We start from the raw sequence: 21,001 nt of genomic DNA on the forward strand, positions 1-21,001 counted from the left end.
TCTTGATATAACATATAAAGTTATTTATTAAATTTTAACATTAATGTTACGCTTGTTACATAACATTATTGTAATATCATTCTAACGTTCGGTGCTAACTGGGAACCGCTAGTACATATCTGCACACAGTTGGCTGAAAGCTGCTGAATGCACCTTTCAGCATAGCACAAGCGGCAGAGTTTTTTTTTTTGTAAAAACCATTCATGCAATGCGGCAATTGGTACCCGCTGCGGTGGCTCAGTGGTTTGAGTACTCGGCTACTGAGCCGGAATACCTGGATTTGAACCTGACCTTGGCTGCCGCGTTTCGATGGAGGCGAAACGCAAAAGGCGCCCGTGTGCTGGGCGATGTCAATGCATGCCAAATTACGCAATACTTCAACCAGTGCTGGAGGGAGGGTATCCTCCCGCAGTCCTGGCGCCATGCGAAGGTAATATTCATACCCAAACCCAACAATACACTTACACTTCAAAACCTTCGCCCGATTTCGCTAACCTCATGCCTCGGAAAGCTATTCGAGCATGTTGTGTTAGCAAGACTCACAACGCACATGGCGGACAGCAATCTATACCCGCATAGCATGGTGGGATTCCGCCCCCATCTATCCGCACAGGACGCCATGCTGCAACTCACACATGACATTTTTGACCCGCTTCTGCCTGGTCACACAAAGGCAGTCTTAGCTTTGCATCTCTCCAAAGCTTTTGATCGCATCGAACATCAGGCGATCATGACTGCCCTATCTCCATTGAATGTGGGTGCGCGCACGTACGCCTACATTCAAGCATTCCTCACTGACCGCACGGCTGAGACACATTTTGGACCTCTCTCTTCCCCCTCCTACACGCTTCAGAGTATCGGAACCCCTCAAGGGTCCGTCCTCTCCCCCTTCCTCTTTAACATCACCCTCATCCCCCTCGCCCGAAAATTTGCAATTATCCCCCACCTTAAGCACACTCTTTATGCCGACGACAACGCACTGTGGACCACCCACGGCAGTGAAGGCGACATAGAGAACACCTTACAGGAAGCAGCCACCCTCACCCAAACTTATGCACATAACATCGGACTGTCTTGTTCCCCAGAGAAGTCCGAACTGCTCCTCATCCGGTCAAAGAACCAACGCTCCCCCCGCTCCCCCATTGCCATCGAACTGAATGGGGACCCGGTACCGGAGGTTGACACCCTCCGCGTATTGGGCCTGCATATCCAGAACGATGGCAAAAACACCACCACACTCAAGAAACTCAAGCAGGTTGCAGGCGCGATATCGTATCTCATCCGCAGAATTTCGGGCCATCATAGAGGCATGAAGGAGCGCGACCTCTGTCGCCTCATTCATGCCTTTGTCCTCAGCCGTGTGCTCTACTCAACCCCATACCTAGAACTATCCAAACGCGACATAAATACTTTGAATGCCTTGATCCACAAGGCATTCAAAGTCGCCCTTCATCTTCCCCTAAACACCCCCACAGACATATTACTAGGCCTGGGACTCCACAACACGATCGGGGAACTCGTGGAGACCCATCGACAGGCCCATCGACAGCTCTACCCCCCGCCCCACCCCTCCCTAGATAACAAACACGCAACACTCTGGCGCAAACACAGACACACACACTCACCTCACCCCTGACCCTAGCCCACTATCACCCCTCCTTCCCCACTCCTGCCTGCACCTTGTGCCCAGAACCATTCTCCTCTTCCCTCCACATCCTCTCCCTCTGCCCGGCGGACCCTCCCCCGCGCGGCCTAGAGGACCTCAACACCTGGGAGGACTGGGAGACCCTGCTGCGCTCGGAGGACCCAGCCGTGCAGACAATCGCCACCGGCCGGGCTGCCAGTGTTATGGACCTTAGGGACATAAACACTTGAGTGCAGTGGGGTCGTGTGGAGACCAAGGGGCGTGCCCCGACTTCCTCTCCAACAATAAAGTTTTTCTCTCTCTCTCTCTCAAAGATCCTCAAGCGGTCGAAATTACTCCAGAGCCCTCCACAACGGCACTTCTCTCCTTTTTCACTTCCACTTTCTTCCCATCCCTCGCGGTGCGGTTGTGGACTCCTTACGAGAAGTGAGGCAGTTACCGCGCCATTTCCTTTCCTGAAAATTTACTACAATTGGTAAGGCGCATCTACCCAGCACCTTGGCACTGCGAGATGAAGCTGCAAAGTAAGGCAATCGTACAGGCATAATTTCACTTTCACATCACCTTCTGCTAGTGTACTCCGCTCAAAATACAGGAAAGATGAGGTTGGGGCAGTCGAGATGGTTCTAATTTTCGTTCAGTCAACGACAAAAAGACACTCTGTCCCCTATGCGCTATAGAAGTTTCTTTTCCCGTTGTCCGGACAGCGAGTTTCCATATTAACGAGGTGTAAGTACATGAAAAAATTTTGGTCTTCAAAAAAAAAAAAACTCCACAGTTCAAGTCGTCCATAACAACGGGGCTCGTATTAACGGTGCACGACTGCATCCAGAAAACATTAGGGCTCCACCTGCTCTCCAGATGTACAGCCGATAACATGATCCAACAGGTCGCATTACAAATGGCAGAACGCTGCATAATTAGGTTAGTCCCATATTGTAATATGTCATTTCCTACTACCGGTGAGACACCAGCTGAGCCCGTTGAATACTGGACGGCCGCGGACGGGGCTAAATATTCTTATCTAGACTTAGCTGAGCTAACGGGAAAAGGTATGCAGCTTGAGTTCGAAGTATGGGCGACAATGTTCACACACAAGGGAACAGACCGGGAGCTCCAAGTTGGTTACGTATGCATTGCAATATGACGCGTAAGAGTGTAAACGTATCTAGCAAAGTTCCAAAGCCGGGAATGATTTCAGGCTGCATACAGGGGACACTGCTGTTCACATATGTCCCGTATCTCTCTCGCTAGGCCTTGTGGGACCGCGGGGAGGAGCCTGTCATCCTCACATGAGCCCCTACAGCCCTTGACTCAACACCGGCAAAGCCGCCAGTACACAGAAACAGCTGAGTCCGAAGGCGGCCGCAAAGGCCAACCATCCATTAATAAACCCATAATCGATCGGTCATAATGAATGCCGTGTGTAGATAGGCGGCCGGCGCTATAGCAGTTAGCGCGTGCCGGTCATATGGCCCCATGTTGTCGCATTAAAGAGGCCCTGAAACACCTTCCGCAGAGAGCACATAACCCGCTCAATCACTGCATTGTGTTGTCATGAAACCTAGCGCCACATAAGGCACTCTACACGAAGCAGATGACCCACAATCACGCGCGAAAGTAGGCGAGCCCTTCGCGGTGACTTTTTCACGCTCCCACCCTTCTTCATAGCTCGCACCTGCGTTTACAAGTTGAGAGGTGGCTATTGGTTAAATTCTTTCATACGTCAGGCAGCTTCCATGGCCGCGGCCAATAAGCTGCGTAGCTCCGGTGGGTAAGGAAGCTCCGCTCCCGGAAGTGGGGGCGGCGTGCAAAATGTGACGAGAGGAGGGAAAGGCGCGAAGACTCTGAAGTTCAAAATTTGACCATAGATAACTCAGCTTCTACAAAGGGCAATAAAAAAATTCTTGCTGTGCAGTATTCGTGAAGCGGCGTGCTTTATATCCCAAGCATACAACAACTTTATCTCAGAACCTTTCAGAGCCCAGAGTACAGAGAAAACATGTTGCTATAGCAGCTTCTTCAATTGTCTTTTCTTTGCACGGTCGTCTGATACAACTAAAGACTTGAAGTGGCCCGCGCAGTTTCACTGGTACGTTTCATGGCAGCCAGATAGCATAAAGAAGTACTGTTCAGCGAAAAATTGGAAAGCAGCCGGTCGAGTTCGTTAAAAGTGCCGCGAACGCTCGGCACTCTGAACAAGCCTCTCCTGATCGTCCCGTGTCTTGGCGACGCTAACGCAGAAGCGCCCTGGGCCTGCGGGCGGCGCCCGAGTGGCAGTCGGTGGGCCTGCGCGAGCTCCAGTGGACGAGGCAGCCGTGCGAGCTGAACTTCCCGGTGATCTTGCTTGTGGGCGGATTGGACCCCAGAAACCTGCTGGGTTCAGGTAAAACCAGTTCAGGTAGAGGGCGTCAACAACGATGACAAGTGGCCTTGCTGCCACTTCAGGTTCGGCCGTCCTGAAATACCACCCGTTCAAGGACCGCTGGATGCTGGTTGGTGCCATGATAGAGCCTCGAAACTACCACGCAGCTGTATACATTAACGACAAGCTCTTTGTCACAGGTACGCTCGGCCTTTGAGAAACATCGCTACATGGCTGTGTACTGTGAACAGATCGGCGACCCGCTCGACTCGGTCATGCGGGGTCATGGTGTCACAGGAATTGTGGGTGTTTCGTTCCGTCCCTTCTGTGGCGCGCATGGGAGCGGTTGGCATGGGACAAGATGGATCAAGCTGGTGTGCGAAGAGAGCGTTGCTTTCACAGACTACGGCCACCGGAGCGCTCAAAAGAGACGACCACAGATCACTGTAATGAACGGGTTGGGAAAATCTTAGTCAGCTACAAATCGCTCCATCATGCCGGCCCGGCCTGTTTTGAGGGCAGAAATAGCGTTAGAGACATATGGAGTCAGAGAAATTCCACGAGTCTTTCCTGCGAAAGATGCGCTGCCTATCACAGTTTGTGAATCAGGCTATCAATAATAATAATAATAATATAATAATAATAATTGGTTTTGTGGAAAGGAAAATGGCGCAGTATCTGTCTCATATATCGTTGGACACCTGAACCGCGCCGTAAGGGAAGAGATAAGGGAGGGAGTGAAAGAAGAAAGGAAGAAGGAGGTGCCGTAGTGGAGGGCTCCGGAATAATTTCGACCACCTGGGGATCTTTAACGTGCACTGACATCGCACAGCACACGAGCGCCTTAGCGTTTTTCCTCCATAAAAACGCAGCCGCCGCGGTCGGGTTCGAACCCGGGAACTCCGGATCAGTAGTCGAGCGCCCTAACCACTGAGCCACCGCGGCGGGTGGCTATCAACTCCCCGATTGCCATATTTTGTTTCATTAAAACTAAGCATTTTTCTGCCTAGCGGTTGTTTTTTTTTTTTTTGCAGGGGTATTCAATATTTTCTACAAAGTGTCATAATTGACAAAAATAGCAACATTGAAATGCCCCTACTTACCAAGTAAACACGCGAAAGATCAGGGAAGTAATTTCAATTTCTAAAGTGTGGACTGCTCTCAAAATTGCAAAAACCATTTGTTATATGTCTGCAGAAAAAAACCGACAACATGCTACTTCACTCACTCTTTTGCGAAATATTTATACTGTTCTATATATGGCACAAAAAACCACATTATTTGCGGGATGAAGGTCACGAAATTCATCTGCAACAAAGAAATCGCTCCTAGGTGCAACTTACTCTCTGAAAAAGCTGCAAGTTCGATTTGCACACATTTGTGTACATAGCGAGCCAAAGCATAACTACTGAGACTGCATGCATGTCGTATGAACCAGTATATATACCAGCAGAAATAACTACATAACAATACATCCTCTCTGGTGGCTTTGTTCAGCTTCGCTTGCAAAGAGCATATTGCCAATTTGTGCTAAGCTAATGTTAGAAATTCACTCCGGCAGGTGCCTACTCACCGCTTATCAGGAAGCATGGTGAAATGGTGGCAACAAAAACAACATTCACCCTGAATGTGGAAAGAGACACGTGGGAAAGACAACCAGACATGTTGGCTCAAAGGGCCTGCCATGCATCAGTTGCTGCAGATGGCAAAGTACTGGTTTTTGGCGGAAGAGGACACCTTGGAAGGTCAGGAAAAATTTTTTTCCTCCTAGGCTGTCTTGAGATGTTCCTATTCATATTCCTGTATAAGCTGCAGTATCTTACATTACTTAGCATTTCATAGCAACATTGGTGCTGTCATAAATGCTACGGCAGTGGATATTGAATTCTTTTGGCCGTAGTATCATTTGACTTGCATTTAACTCGACAGAAACATTTATGCACCCTGACCATTTAAGTGACCAGTGTTTCTTTCTACAGGTTGCTTGATTCCGCAGAGGAGTTCGACATGGACAATAACAGGTGGCGGCAGTTGAGCCCAATGCCAGAACCCAGAATGGGCATGGCCGTAGTCCTTAAGGAGGGATATGTGTGGCTGATGGGAGGAATGTCTGAAAGATCTGGAAGCCCTGTTGTTTCTGATGTGCTCCTGTATTCTCTGAAGCATGACAGGAAATTTTTTCACAACTTCATTTCCTGCAGACTACTCTGTTTATATCCCAGCACAGTAATTGTTAACGTTTCCTTCTCTCACAGATGGACACTAGGTCAGCCTCTCAGAGTACCTCGAGCTTTTGCTTCTGCAGCACTTATCAATTGTATCTGGCTCTGCGGAGGCTGCAAGACTGCACACACTGGAGTCAAGCACCCAGTCAGCATGAACTCTGTTGATGTCTGTTCAGAGTATTCAGAATGGAAAAAAGCCTGCAAGCTTGCAGTGGCCAGGCATAGCGCTACTGCAGCAAACATAGGTAAGAATGTGGCTGAATATAAAAGTGCAGACTAAAGAGCACTTGCCTTTTTTTCACAGGCTCGTGCATTTACATACTAGGCGGCGTCAACAGTGAAGAATGGGGCGTGCTATCTAAAAACACACTGCTCGTCACTTATCAGAAAGTCATACTGTCACCAAGCAAGATGCCTGAACCGATTTCTGGACACAGTGCTGTCACTGTGTTGCCCTCGACTAGCCGGTACTCAAGTTCCAGCATGAAGTGGAGTGATGCCATTTTTGAAAGGCTGACATGACACTTGTCTTCAGTAAGGCTTCCTTGTCTCACTCTGTTGAAGTACTGATGTGGTTTCTTTTTCTTTTTTTTGACACCCCACAGCCAGTCTGTGGCTTCAACAAGACAGAGTACAGCTTGCAGAACAAAACAAACTGTAAATTCCGCATGCCGTTCTTGTTTTCTTTCATTTGCCGTGGTAGTCAACCCATTGGCCATTCATTATCCCGTCATTATCTTATTGACAGCAAATTGAAACGACCTGAAATGCACGTTACAAACAAATCAGCTTGCACACAATTTCTCTTAGAATGTAAGTGAACAACTCACTTGGACACAACCTGGTCACCAGGAACTTGAAAGGGATGGCAAACATCATCGCAGTACAAAGCACGAAGTTTGTGAAACATCTGCAACAGATTCTCTTTAATTACAAATAACGAATTCCAATACAGAGAGCTTTTTAAAAAGATGGTGATATGAACTGGCATCGTACCTACCTGCCGAATCTCATTGTCGCGGATCGTTAGTTGTACGTGATGTTTACTCAAATGCAATAAACTTTGTTTTAGTGTTTGTCACATAACCATACACTTTGTAGTCTTTTGTTGGGTACAGCAGACCCAAATACAGCTCCCGAACGTCTCCAGAACTCTTATTCCCAGGTACCGTATGAATGTCCTCAATAACATCCAGAGACGTGTGTACGGTACACAAAAATTCCAGCTCATTGCATGGTGCCACAGTCTTTACAAACAGTGGAGAGTTCTGTAATAAAAAAAGTCAACCTAATCTTAACCATTTCTCTTAATAGAAAAACCACTGTGGCCAGACTTCTAGCCTGCCATCAAAAGTGTCGTGATTATGTACATGTGCTTTAATTCCACACCACCTCAGAGGACCAGTAGGCCTAAGTCTTCCTAGATGCTAGTGCAAGGGCGATTAAACCAATTAAAAAAATTACTTCTCATCCAAGCTTCAAAAGCAGTTAGCTACCTCTTGAAATCACGTTATTAGTTCTGCTCTCCACAGGGCTGGAACAAGAAAATATACAATATCCACGAATGCACACTCGGAGACTGAACTACTTGCTTACCTATTACTACAATACAAAAATATCGGCGGTGTTATGTAAGAGTCCGCGTGCAGTACTCAAGTTCCAGCATCAAGCATCAGCAGAAGTTTACACAGAATAGCACCAGGCTATTGCAGAAAAGCAAAATCATGGTTATCCTTTAATTTTTTTTTCACTCCAGTGGCATAAGTGAACTCGAACATACACAGCAAGGCTGCAGCCTGCAAAGTTAGAGGACAATGTTAATGAAAACAAGCTTTAAAAGCGACACATTCAAGCACTTACTATATTAACAATCTATGTACCCCTTTTTTTCCAAATGCAAGACCCTCTAACTAAAGAGGGGGTGCATGGAATCAAAGTCTGTTTTGGTTCTGTACTTTGTTTTTCTCCTGACATAAGGCTATCGGAAAATAAGGGCTGCCAAAATTTGCATTGCTATAGCATGTGAATGTCGCTTACCCCTCTTCAGTTTTTTTTTTTTTTACGGGAGACGCGGGTCTTAAAGCTAAAAATGTTCATTACTAGAGATAACGTAATGAAATTAGATGTCTATATGTATTTCTTCCTCCCGTTTTAAAAAAAAATATGCTTAGTTTTAGTATTTATCAGTCAATTCTCATATTATGGAAAAATAACTGAAGCCTAATTAGATAATTCCTTACGGGTCGTTTGGAATCTTTCCCTCAATAGTTTTTGGTTCCTATTGGAATGCAGCTGTAGCCAATATCTGCCATGCGGACCTATGCTGTTAATACCGTTATTGAGGTACGCATAATTATATCATATAAAAATGTTTAGTTTTGTCAAAGCACTATAATTATGAAATATAAGTAGATGAAATTGTTGTTCACAAAATTTGATATGTTCAATTGAGCGACATATAATACCATAGCTCCATAGTTCAGCTATTTCTGAATTCAAGTGTACAAGTTGAATTAAAATTGCACCAAGAAACATGACGAAAACTTCCGTAAGGATAGTCAGGTTCGCAAAAAACAAGTGGAGAAAATCACATTTGAAGTGCGCGTGCCAGCCATTCGAAGGTCGTTGTAGAGGCCTCAGAAAACAGCGGAATGCAGACATTCTGAGAGCATTTCATGATAGTATTACCAGGATGTAGGGACGAGCACCTTTTAGAATGTTAAAGAGCAAAATGGTTTCCATCGAGTACACGGCCGCGAGAATTTACGGGTGCGAAGTTCGGCCGCATTTTACTCCAAAATGGCCATTTCAGTGATTTGGAAGTATCATACCACTTTGTTTAGTAGCCGGAGGTCAAATTAGATCTTATAACTTGGCAGGCAGGTATTTCATAGCATATTGAACCCGAATATGACTTTTTTACCATTTCAAGAGCCACGTCTCCCCTCAAGTACACCATAAAATGATCCCAAGGTTTCGAAAATATTTTCCCTAATGAATATTTATAGACATAAGCGGGAACTGGCACAGCTATGGTCTGCACTCTGAGAAGGAATTACCGTGCTCTTGCATGTCTGCAGAACCTTATCCTCCTTTGAAGAAATTCAGTCAAGACCACTTATAAAGACCACAGTTATTACGAACAAGCGTGAAGCTACCGTCAAAATATGTATTAGGGCTATGGAACAGCGCCTCAGATAAACGAACAACCATGGCAGCACCACTCGGTTATAACAAACCAGAAGGCACCGTAAACTCGCCCCGCTGTCAAAAAACGTCCGTTTCTCATCAGCGCAGCGACCGAAGAGTGTCTCCTAGCTCCCATGATCCCCGCCCCCCCCCCCCCCCCAAATAAAGTGTCAACCTCCAAAAAAGAATAAAAAATGAGGCATTGAAATTGCAGTCAAGCACTGGCCAAGTGCGCCCCAACAGGCTAAAAGGTCAATTGGTGTGTGCGCATGTGCTGGTTGGGTAACGTATCTAAACTGGAGGCAGAAGCCTGGCAAACGTGACACAGGGGCAGCATTTGAAGCGAAACTACTACACACAACCAGTGATAAACCAAAGGCAGCAATTTGGGACGTTTGACTACCAATAGAGGAAGGTACTTATGGCCCACCCGGTCACGTGGCATACGTCATGTGTGCAATGAAGTTGCATCTTCCATGCTGCCGACGCATCCAGGCAGCACACAGATGGCAGATGAATATGCATAACGGTAGCTTCGCCTCTACATCCTTACAACTTAGAGGAACGAAGATGACGTTGGCGACCTAGTGTAATCAATTGCCAAGAATACTTATACCGTTTTCGTACGCAGCTAATGCCTCGGCCAGCAGGACATGACCGTGGTTGAAAGCTTATAGAAAGCGGCTTGATACAGTCTTGTCTCAAAGAAACAAACGTATCTCAATGGTACTTTTAAGAAATAATCGACACTTTTGTCCAAGTGTGTTTTCTGGCCGTACCAGGGAAATTACTTGAAAGAAGTTAGGACGGCGCTAAAACGACAAAGACAAAGAGGCCGTCCTAACTTCTTTCAAGATATGAACCAACTAGCCCAAATCAAAGTACTTGTTAGGGAAATTACACTTCCTACGAACTTTGGATACAACGAAAGCAATTCGCGTGACTCTCAGGTTCGCTATAAGTGGGCTTGATTGAATTACAAAATCTTCTTGGAACTTGGAGGAAACAACAGCATGAGTAATGGATGCAAACAGGCACACAAGCGATAATTAACATTACGTCTTCAATACATACCATTGCATTCAGCCACAGGTCTACTAAACATTTATTGACCTGAAATGCAACTGAGCAGTTTACTTCACTACACAAATAGCATGGAATAGCAGTGTGAAATTATTCATGTAAATAAAAACTGACTGTAAGCAGATTACAAGCACCAAAACATTATAACTCTAAGATTATTGTTTTCGGCAGATGTTTTTTTAACGTTCTTTGTGATCTTTTTTCTGTTTTTTTAATGTTACAGATTAATGTTAGGGTGACCTGCCCCTAACATTAATGAAACATCTAAAAATAAATGTTACAATCTAGAAAATGGTGAAGCAGCCCTGCACAAGCTTGCAGGCCTACCAGTTGTGAAGTCACAAAACTTACATCACTTCGCAAGAACCAACAATGATGGCAACACTTGAGCTCCACTATACAGCCCAACATGCAACACTGATTCACTCATCTCCGGGCAGATTACCATGGCGTCAAGCTCATATACCCCTTAGTGAGCGGTGCCCCATGAGTGATAGTGGTGTATGGGTAATAAAGATTTACTAACAAAATAATGAGGTTGTGCGTGCGGTTTGCGATGAATACTATCTAAGGCGTTGTTGCAAAGTAATACTATTAAACATCTTTGTTATAACAATGGGACAAATTCAGAGAACCAGTGCTTGAAATATATTTTTAATGCTGTTCTATAGGTGTTACTAACATTATAGTAACGATTAAAAGGCTATATTAAAACAATGCTTATTTAGAACGTTAAAATAATGCTGTCTACATGTTCGGTGCTACCTGGACAGCTGGAGAGTTAGCTGATCCAAGCAGCACAACGAGAAAAAAAAACACAGGTCAAGCCATTTATCCTGTAAAGTGAAAAAAGGACGATTTCACAGACGAGGTAACACGGTACGAATGTCGAACCACTACAATTAAGAGTCGTCACGCGAGTAGTACACTGTTGACAATGGCACACCGCTGTTTCCAGAACGATGAACAGAAATTAGAAGCAGAAGAGACGCATGCACTGTTGCTTCATATAATACTCACTGCCCTTTCAGTGTGCATATTAATTAATTATTAGTGTAAAAAGCCTCAATGTAGCTGCAGGCAAATTCAAATGCTAAATATATTAGGTCATAGCTCAGTGCTTATACCGAATGTTACCGCTGAACTTCGAGCACTCAAAAGCGCCAGATTGCCTAAATGAATGAAAACACCACGCTGTTAATTAGAAGATTAACAGAGCAAACATTTGTGCTTACTTCCGAATGAAAAGTGAGAGATACCAGATAAAATGAGGATGATTAAAATGGGCGTTTACCTCTTTGCTGATCACAGCGAAGGCAACAGCCATTACACTTTTCCCGAATCAGTTTGGGTTCCCACTTTAGCGCTTCTCCAGACACACTATTTTTCTTGGTTCCTCAAAGTGGGCCACGCTACCGCCGCTCATTATGACCAGCATCATAGTTGTTCACCTCATACACGCCAAGCGCCCGCACGGATGCAGCAGCTGCAGCTTCCTCGCTCTCTCAGTCACACATATCCACTAATCTCCACTCCTGCTGCTGAAAAACTAAAATGGTTAAGCAATGATAATCAAAACGCTATGCAGCAGCCAGACATGTCTAAAGTGCGTCCGAACAGACTAATGTATCGAAAGCCTCAGGAAGGAAGCGGTAAAATAGTGGAAAAAGACAAGAAGCCTGCCATGACGTAAAAGCCAATTCGGTCCAATCCAAGCGCAGCCAAGCGGTCGCGGCACATTCGCTTTACTACGAAACTAACTTCCCACGCGTACGCTGAGTTAAATAAAAACGCCAGTTTATTACTTTAATGCAAACAAAGAACAGTGAATCAATAGAAAAAGTTGCGTCATTTTTGTCTTTGTGTTTAGAATACGATTTGCCGGCAGTGCGTAGTTCGTTTACAAATCGTTAGTACTTTTTCTCCATTACCGAAGTTGTGTCGTTTTCCTCGTTTAGTGTACAACTGATTCGCCGTTCCAGGAGCTGACGTTAACGCCCAAGATGCAGAAGCGACAACAGGCTTGCAAATTGCAGCCACGAACGGGTACAAAATTCTGGCAGAGCACCTTATTGGCGAAGCGCCGATGTTAATTTACGCGCAAACCCATGGCAAACTACAGTGTAATGATAAATGGCCAAATAATACGATGGGTCCGACCGTACAAGTTTCTAGGTGTCATAATCGACAGGGACTTGTCATGGAGCCCACACATATCATACGTGAAAAAACGGTTGACAGGCACCTGCCACCTGTTCAAGTTTTTCGCTGGCGAGACCTGGGGAATGTCGCCTAGTGCCATGTTACAACTGTACAGGGTGCTTTTTCTAGGATTTCTGCGATACAGCTTGCCAGCAATAATCAACACAGGCAAAACGAATCTACGCACAATACAAAGTCTTCAGGGTCAAGTGCTCCGGATCTGTCTAGGCCTGCCTCAGAGTGCTTCAACAGTGGCTACGATAGCAATCGCTAGAGACCACCTTGTCAAGACCCACATTGAAATTGAAGTACTCAGGACCCATATAAGGCATCTAGCCAGGAATCCTCGTCACCATTTAGCCTCTCTACCAGCGGACAGGCCACACACATCTTTCAGCCAAATGATAACTGCATATGCAGAATCATTGCCAGCTTGTTTCACTCCGGCTGCGAGACCTTCGATCCCTCCATGGTGCCTCGCTCAGCCAAAAATCAACCTCGCAATACCTGGTATCTCGAAAAAGACTGATCTGTCATCACCAGCCCTTAGACAGCTCACGCTACTACATTTGTACGAGAACTACCGTGACTCAACGCATATTTACACTGATGGATCTGTCCTTCCATGCAGCTCCGCGGCGGCAATCGTCATTCCAGCGAAAGCTACAACAATCAAATTTAAGACGACCCACGCGACAACATCGACGGCAGCAGAGCTCGCAGCGCTCTTAACTGCCCTTCATCACATCTCTTAACTGCCCTTCATCACCACGTCCCAATTCCTCTTTCTAGAACTGACGCGGCACGGAAGCTCCGTCTACTTGCTCGGCAGTGCACCGAGTCGCAATGGACTGAGCCACATTTAAGAAATACGCGACTGTACTCACTTGATCCAACATTAAGTATTCGAGCTCCATCACAGCTTCGCCGTAGAGACGCCACGCTTTTATATCGACTTTGGTTGGGTGTTGCCTTTACTAAAGCCTATGCCTTCCGCATAGGGATGATCGACACCCCAACCTGTGACCACTGCGGCCATGAAGAATCAATTGGCCATATATTGTGCTCCTGCCCGCATTACAGTCCACAGAGGGCATGCCTTAGCCACGAACTTGACCAACTGGACGACCAACCGCTATCCGAAAAAAGAATTCTCCAACATCGAAAGGACCTACCGTCGCAGAAGAAGGCCGTGCAAGCGCTTTTGCGCTTCTTACAATCTACCGGCCTGTGTGAAAGACTTTAATTGGAACGCCTTGTGTGTGTGTGTGTGTGTCTCCGTGTGTGCACGTTCCTTTTTTTTTGCGTTTTCCTCTCTGTCATCTTTGTAACCCCTATCCCCCATCCCCAGTGTAGGGTAGCAAACCGGAGACTCACATCTGGTTAACCTCCCTGCGTTTCCTTCATTCTCTCTTTCTCTCCTTAATCTGGCGAACAGCTGCGGTTGGACACCGCCCATGCACGCCGCGCAGCATGGTCAGGTATCTGTGGTGGCTCTTCTGTTACACCATGATGCAACTGTAAATGTAACCAGCCGCTTAGGTTTGTGCATTGGTAGCGCTTTACTCTTCGAATGCCTTTTTCTGTCCGCTATGAACTTTTCTTGCTCTCTCTCTCTCCTAGCGTTTTTGCTTCATGCCCAAAACTTCTTCCCTATACCATAGCCGTTTGACCTTGCTCACACTGACGACGCTCTTATTTATTTTAAACAAATGATAAAAAAGCTTCCTTCTCAAGACACTCTATTTTGTTCAGGGCCCTTCTTTTAGGGTTTTTAATCCGGAATTCGGGAAGGTATAAATGGGCGATATTTTCTGATTTAAAATTCAGGTAGAAATGCCGCAATGGTGAGCCAGTGGTTATGGTGCCCAGGCCACCCTGAACGACGTGGGTTGGCTCCTGGCCGCGGCGGTCGCATTTCAATGGAGGTGAATTTCTAAATGCCCATGCACTGTGCGATGTCAGTGCGCGTTAAAGAACCCCAAGTGGTCGAAATTATCCTGAGCCCTCCACTACGGTGTCCCTGTAGCTTAAGTCGCTTTAGGACGTTAAACCCTGTAAAACCAAAACCAGAAATGTGGTTATTCAACAGGTGTTTAAATAGATCACACTTTTTCGTGTTTTTTTTTCAGCAAAAATATGTTACACTTAGCACACATAGCTGTTTCACATATAGCTCTCTGTTTCCCCTCATTGCCTCGTAAACAATCTTATGTTATACTCCTCGTGAACACAGACACACCATAAGAAAGAAGACAACACACGCACTGTGTGTCTGTTTCCTTTTTTTTGTGGTGTGCCTGTGTGCGTGTGAAGTGGTAGAATATTGAGATGTACCAGCTAGCCCAAAAAAGTTTTAGCTCATAAACAGTCTAGAAATGGCAGCTTGCCTAAGAAAGCGCTCTTCACGTCCTATTTCTTTTCTGCGTGTGTGAATACAGCTATTTAGTTGCGTGTATTACCATTCCTTTGTATGTAGCACTTGCAAGTCTCTGCTAGACCTGTCTGCATTTTTACATGCATTGCAAAATCATTCAAAATTAGACCAGCCATTTTAAACGCCCAACAGCCTCCGAGGAGGTTGTCTTTACCTACAAAAACTTCTGTTAGTGCCTGTGTTCTCGCTTCAAAGACCTACTTTTCAAACTTATTCATAGATGAAACCATGCTGTGGATAACAAGCATCAGAAGACATTTAAAACCATCAGCTGACTGAAACTGCCACTGCACAAGTATAAGACATTTTCTAGCTTCTGTGCAGTATCTTACGCTTTGTACACTGACGATTTAAGACGCATTTTTAGGTAGGAATAATTTTAACTTAATTTTTAGGAACTCTGCCTTGGTGGAAGAACTGGGGAGAAATTGTGTTTTACTCAAAAACAAAGGGCCCTAATTATGCCCCACAAGAGCCCATTACTTAATTTAACCTCTTTAATTACCAAATTACTGAGGAATCAAAGAAAAAAATTATTGCCACCAACTATTTGTTATCGTCGCTGAACTTGAGGAACATGAAACAATGGGCATTTGTCCATCTTGTGCAGCTAGTCCGAACTGTATGAAAGACCAACTCGAATGGCCAGGGACAGCGGACCATTTTTACCCAAGCGATGTTTTTCTCTTTTTTCCGCAAAAGTTGTCAGAAAATGAGAGACATGCAGTTTTTGAACGCCTTGGAAATCTCATATTTGCTCCCCTTTTTTTCACATAGCTTTCTTATAGTGGCTTCAAGAATTTCGGTGAAAAATGGCTCGCAAGTGAAAACATGTCGACAGCAAATGTTGTATTCAAGTTCTATGTAATAACCAATGAGTATACAGCATGGAAATGCTAAGTTGCGATTTTGTGGGATTGGGCGCTAAACGGTAAATCTTTATTGGCGTCCATTTGCAGATATTTTGGCACACAGCGAAGGGCTCAAAACCAGTGCAGCACATATTGCAGCAGCATTTTTATATATTGTAATCACTTTTGAACATGAAAACTGGCATAAAAAAAATTAGTTGTGTTGCTGTCTCTGCAAGTGCTGTGTCGCTTTCTGAACAGGTATAGGTGCGCTGTCTTTGGCTGCTGGAGGAGGCCACCACTCGACTGTTTGCCTCCTTCTGGAAGCAGGAGCAGACACTGCTTACACCTTTAGGTGCTGCTGCTGTAAACGGCCATGTATCAGTCATCGGTGCCCTTCTTCAGCAAGGCAGCTCAGTGAACACAGTGCTTCTAGCTACTGTTAAATGGCGTGAATGTAGTCATGAAGCTCATTTTTGTGTCTCCTCTGTTGTGCACTCTGAGACAGGCCTCAATTTATTGCGTCTAAAGTTCTGGATGCAGGCTCGTTACAAGTACACTTTTCAGGTCAAGGACCAGGTTGCTGCCATGGGTAATATTGTGACGAGGAAGACGACGAACTGGTTAGTGGTGCGGGCAGGAGCGCTCGCGCTAGGCCAGCAGCCACTTTGATTATCTTTCGAAGTCGGGCAACTGACGTGCACTATTCGGCTTTCTACGGTCTAGAAAACTGCTCACGTCCTCTAGTAATTTACTGTCGTTTGTTATATCTCCTAAAGAAGCTATCCAGGCGGTTGAAATAATTGCCACGGGCATGCAAAAGCGGTTTTCGTCTCTACTGCCTTTGTGACCAATGTTGTTTGCGACAGTGGTGCCAAATAATAATGCCTCAGAAGTTAATCTATCGCAGCTTTCCCAAGTTGTACAGGGATTACTAGCGGCTGCTCCTGGCCCTAGTGGTGTCACTACAAAGATGCTCAAGATTCTCTATGAGGAGTCTCCCGACTCCTTATTGCACCTCATAAACTACTCCATCAAACACGCTTGGATACCTCCTGAGTGGAAGCTGGTCAACGTGATTCCGTTACTGTAAAATCAGGGTGGAGGCTATGAATTGTATAATATTAGGCCAATTTCTTTAACATCAAGCGTGGTAAAATTAATAGAACGGATGTTACTAATTCGTGTTTCATCCTTCGTGGACAGCAAAAATATACTCAGCCCGTGTCAACTCGGATTCCGGCTACGGTGTGCGATATGGAATGCACATGTTGATCTTGAGAGCAGAATTCTCCTTGCTCGTCGTTAAAGTCAGGTCGCGGCTTTGGTTACGCTAGACGTCGCCAAAGCTTACGAGAGTGTAGAACACTCCATCCTAATACATAGGCTACAGTCTCTTCAATTGCCTTTATATATAGTCGCTTGGGTATCTGCATTTCCTTATAATAGAGAATTCTTATGCGTTCATAATGGTGTTCATTCAGAGAGGTACAAACCAACGAGAGGTGTACCGCAAGGAGCTGTTCTTTCTCCTGTGCTCTTTAATATTCTGTTGAGCTCAATCCCTCTCCATCGACATGTACGCACTTACGTCTATGCGGACGACATTGTTTTTTGCGGCTGCGCCGGATATACATTCCCTCCGTGGTCTCTTGTAGTCACATCTGAGTACACTTGTGCACTGGCTGAGCAGCTTACAGCTGAAGTTAATTGTTAGCAAGTGCGCCATCCTTGCTTTCCGTCTACAGAATCCTGTAGTCGTCTCTCTCACTTGCCACTTACAACCAATACCGCACGTTCAATCTCTAAAATATCTAAGGGTCATTTATGACGAGAAACTCACCTGGCGACACCACGTTGACCATGTAGCGGTAAAGGGGGCTCGTGCCGTGAGCATGTTGCGTAGACTGTGAAGTCACCGATACGGCATGCGAAGATATACGCTATTAATGATTTACAAAATGTATGTCAGGCCAAATTTGGAATTTCGATCTGTGTTGTTTTCAGGCTCGGCTACATACAAACATCGTCCTCTCGTTCTTTTGGAGAGGGATGCACTTCGGATGTGCCTCGGCCTTCCAAAATTTGTGGCTACCAATGTGCTGCACTTTGAAGCCCGCATTCCCCCTCTCTTATCTCGCCTTCAATTTTTAACTATTCAGACTTACCTAAGAATCTACGAATCTGATTTCCACCGTTCACAAAGCATTTTCCGTTGCCAGCCGACCTCCTTTTTTAGTGCCCTCTGGTCATTCTTTTTTAAACGAAATTTATTGCCCCTGGGCATCAATGATTGATGAAGGTGTGATGAATGATGTAGTAGAGATTAAATGAATAGAAAAGGGTTAGCGGATTTGATGAAGTCCAGTAAAGAACGATGGTACGGTCCTTGCGTCCAGGCGTTGCATGAAGCAGGGATGTTTTGTGGAAGACCTGCTACCATAAGGTGCCGGATCCTTGTAGGCTTGAGAGATGGGCAGTCCCATAGTAAGTGATGTATGTCGGCTTCAATGTCCTCGTGTTTACAAATCGGACACCCTGACCGAGGCAACAAATCTCGGTAACTTCCGAGTGACGGCTGGTGTGAGAGCAACTCCGACCTGCATCCTCCTAAGCGCAACCTTCTCTGCACGGGTAAGACCGCAGGGGAGGGTTACCGCACACGGAGGAATGAGTGCACGTGTGCGGCGCCGGAGGAGTTCCTTTCTTGATGAAAGGAGGGTGAAGTTGTCCAAATAAAGGAGCCGAGGCGGTGACGAGTTTGTATTAGCAAGGCGGGTGGCTAAATCTGCCTGGCTTTGATTGGTCAGCAGATCCCGGGGCACCCACTCAATACGTACTGGCTGCGGGATGCGTTCCGCGAGCCGGTGGATGTCCTGACATATCGTTGGATGGCGGCTAACACGCCGTAGCAACCGGACAACTTGAAGGGCGTCATTGCGGATGACAACGCGGACCGCAGAGAGCATAGTTATGTCGGCCACGGAGCAGAGTGCTTCTTTAACTGCAACGAGCTAAGCACAAATGGACGAAGGCGGTTCCGCAAGCTGAAACCAAGAGGCTTGATTCATTGTAGGTCTGCACAGACAGCAGAAAGCTGTTGTTGCGTTGCAGTCTTGTATGCTTGCGTCTACGTAGGCAATGGATCCATCAGGCACGCAAGCATCTTGTTCCTCAAATTTCTGGCGAAGCAACGATGCCGAATTAGCAGATGTTGGCCGGCGATTATCTGTTGGCTTGTTGTCGCTGAGCTGTACAAACTTCCGTGGGGGAAGAACTGGCGTTGGCGGCTGAAGAATGGAGTGTGACGTTGCATATGTCCTCTGTGCATGCTTGAAGTGCGATAGACTGGTCTTAAGACTGCGCGCATCACGGAGCTGCTGCACCAGCTCATCAATAGTATTGAGCTGCGCATTCTCTTGTAAAGCTATGACCGGTGTGATGCTTGGAAGGCATGTAATGGTCCTCATAGCCTCTCGGTTCACGGCTTCAAGGCGATCCCATTGGGCTCTTGCAAGATGTTGAAACTGGGCTTAATAAACAATACGTGGTTGGAGAACTGCCCTCACCAATTGCCTTGCAACGAACAAGCCTGCGCCACCTGTTTAGGAGCAATTCTTCTAAACAAACCCAAAGTCTGAATAGCTTGCCGTTTTGCCTGAGAAAGCCATGCAGTCGCTGACCCTGATTGGTGAAGCCAAGGATTTATACACTCGGACTTTCCTGTAGTGGGGTGCCTCATAGACAAAGACGGATTGGACTTGCAGCAAGTTTACGGCGTCCCCAGCGGTTGACGACTGACGTGTATGTTGTTTTGATGCACGGATAGCTAAAGTCTGATGGATGATGCGTAAATACGGGTAACATCCAAGGCAGATTGAAGGGCTGCCTCCTGAGTACGGAGATCTTGGTGAGTACTCCACACCGTGATGTCGTCAGCGTACTGAAGAAATTTTATGTAACGGATATCATGCAAGCGCCAAGCCAGCGGGATGAAAACAATATTAAATAACGTCGGCGACAATACTGATCCCTGGGGTACGCCGCAGAGAGGAGCAAATGATCCGAACACTTCGCCGCTGAGGCTTATTGCAAATTTTCTGCCTTCCAAAAATGATGCGACAAAACTAAGCGCTCTCAGAGGGAGATGAAGCATGTCAATGGAGTTCAGAATGGCTGCATGACTGATGTCATATGCCTTTTCAACGTCCATTGCTAAAGCAGTACGCACATTGCGGCTGCGGGTAGATGACAAAACTGCAGATGCCAAGACAGCGAACCCGTCCTCTGTACCATAATAAAGACGAAAGCCGATTTTTACGGAATCCATTGTGTACAGCCTACTATTGACATGTGGAAAGAAGTACGTAGGTCAAAGTAGAAGGTGCTTAAACGAGCATGGTAAAAGAATGCAGCGCGAAAAAAACAAGGACGAACAGAAGTGGACAGGACAGGGCGCTGACTACCAACACATTTATTCAGAAAGATGAGCAGCTTATATAACGCAGTCCAACACCCACGTGACCAAGAAAATAGCAAACGCGTTCAACTATCTAATACAAAACGAAGTACACAATATCAAAGTGATACATATCTAGGTAACGCAAAGTCAGCCAAGAACCGATAAAACCGAGAGGACCACGACGAACCGTAAGGTGCACGCATGGAAAATGATCAGTCAGCGACCTTTGCCGCCAATGCAGCACGAGGCAAAACGAAAACGAAAATAACAATATAGTCACCGAACACTAAGTAAAAGTTGAAGCTAAAAGCAGGGTCGGGGCCAAAACGCATAACAAAACAAAACAAAACGCAACGCAAAAGCTGAGTCAACCGTTCACAGTCAAACTCAGTAAAAAAAAGTTGAAAGTTCTCTAGAACAAGAATTAAAAGCAGACGTGATTAAGAAAAAAAAAGACGTGTTTATAGTGGGCCTAGAAAACTGGACTTCTTGTCTGTAAGTAAAATTGAAGGCGTGCTGACGCACTTGTCTCCAGCGCCTTC

The 21,001-nt window shown here is 45.8% G+C and overlaps 1 protein-coding gene across 1 annotated transcript in view; it reads left to right on the forward strand.

The window, feature by feature from the left end:
• LOC144112579 (alpha-scruin-like) overlaps positions 1 to 21,001 on the forward strand; it is a 42,998-nt gene that overhangs the window by 3,653 nt on the left and 18,344 nt on the right. The window contains exons 2-3 of the mRNA XM_077645380.1: positions 3,889 to 4,031; positions 4,094 to 4,210. Coding sequence (XP_077501506.1) covers positions 3,889 to 4,031; positions 4,094 to 4,210 — 260 coding nt within the window. The remainder of the gene's footprint in view (positions 1 to 3,888; positions 4,032 to 4,093; positions 4,211 to 21,001) is intronic.

This window comes from Amblyomma americanum, unplaced genomic scaffold (assembly GCF_052857255.1).
Source record: "Amblyomma americanum isolate KBUSLIRL-KWMA unplaced genomic scaffold, ASM5285725v1 scaffold_425, whole genome shotgun sequence".
NCBI lineage: Eukaryota > Metazoa > Arthropoda > Arachnida > Ixodida > Ixodidae > Amblyomma > Amblyomma americanum.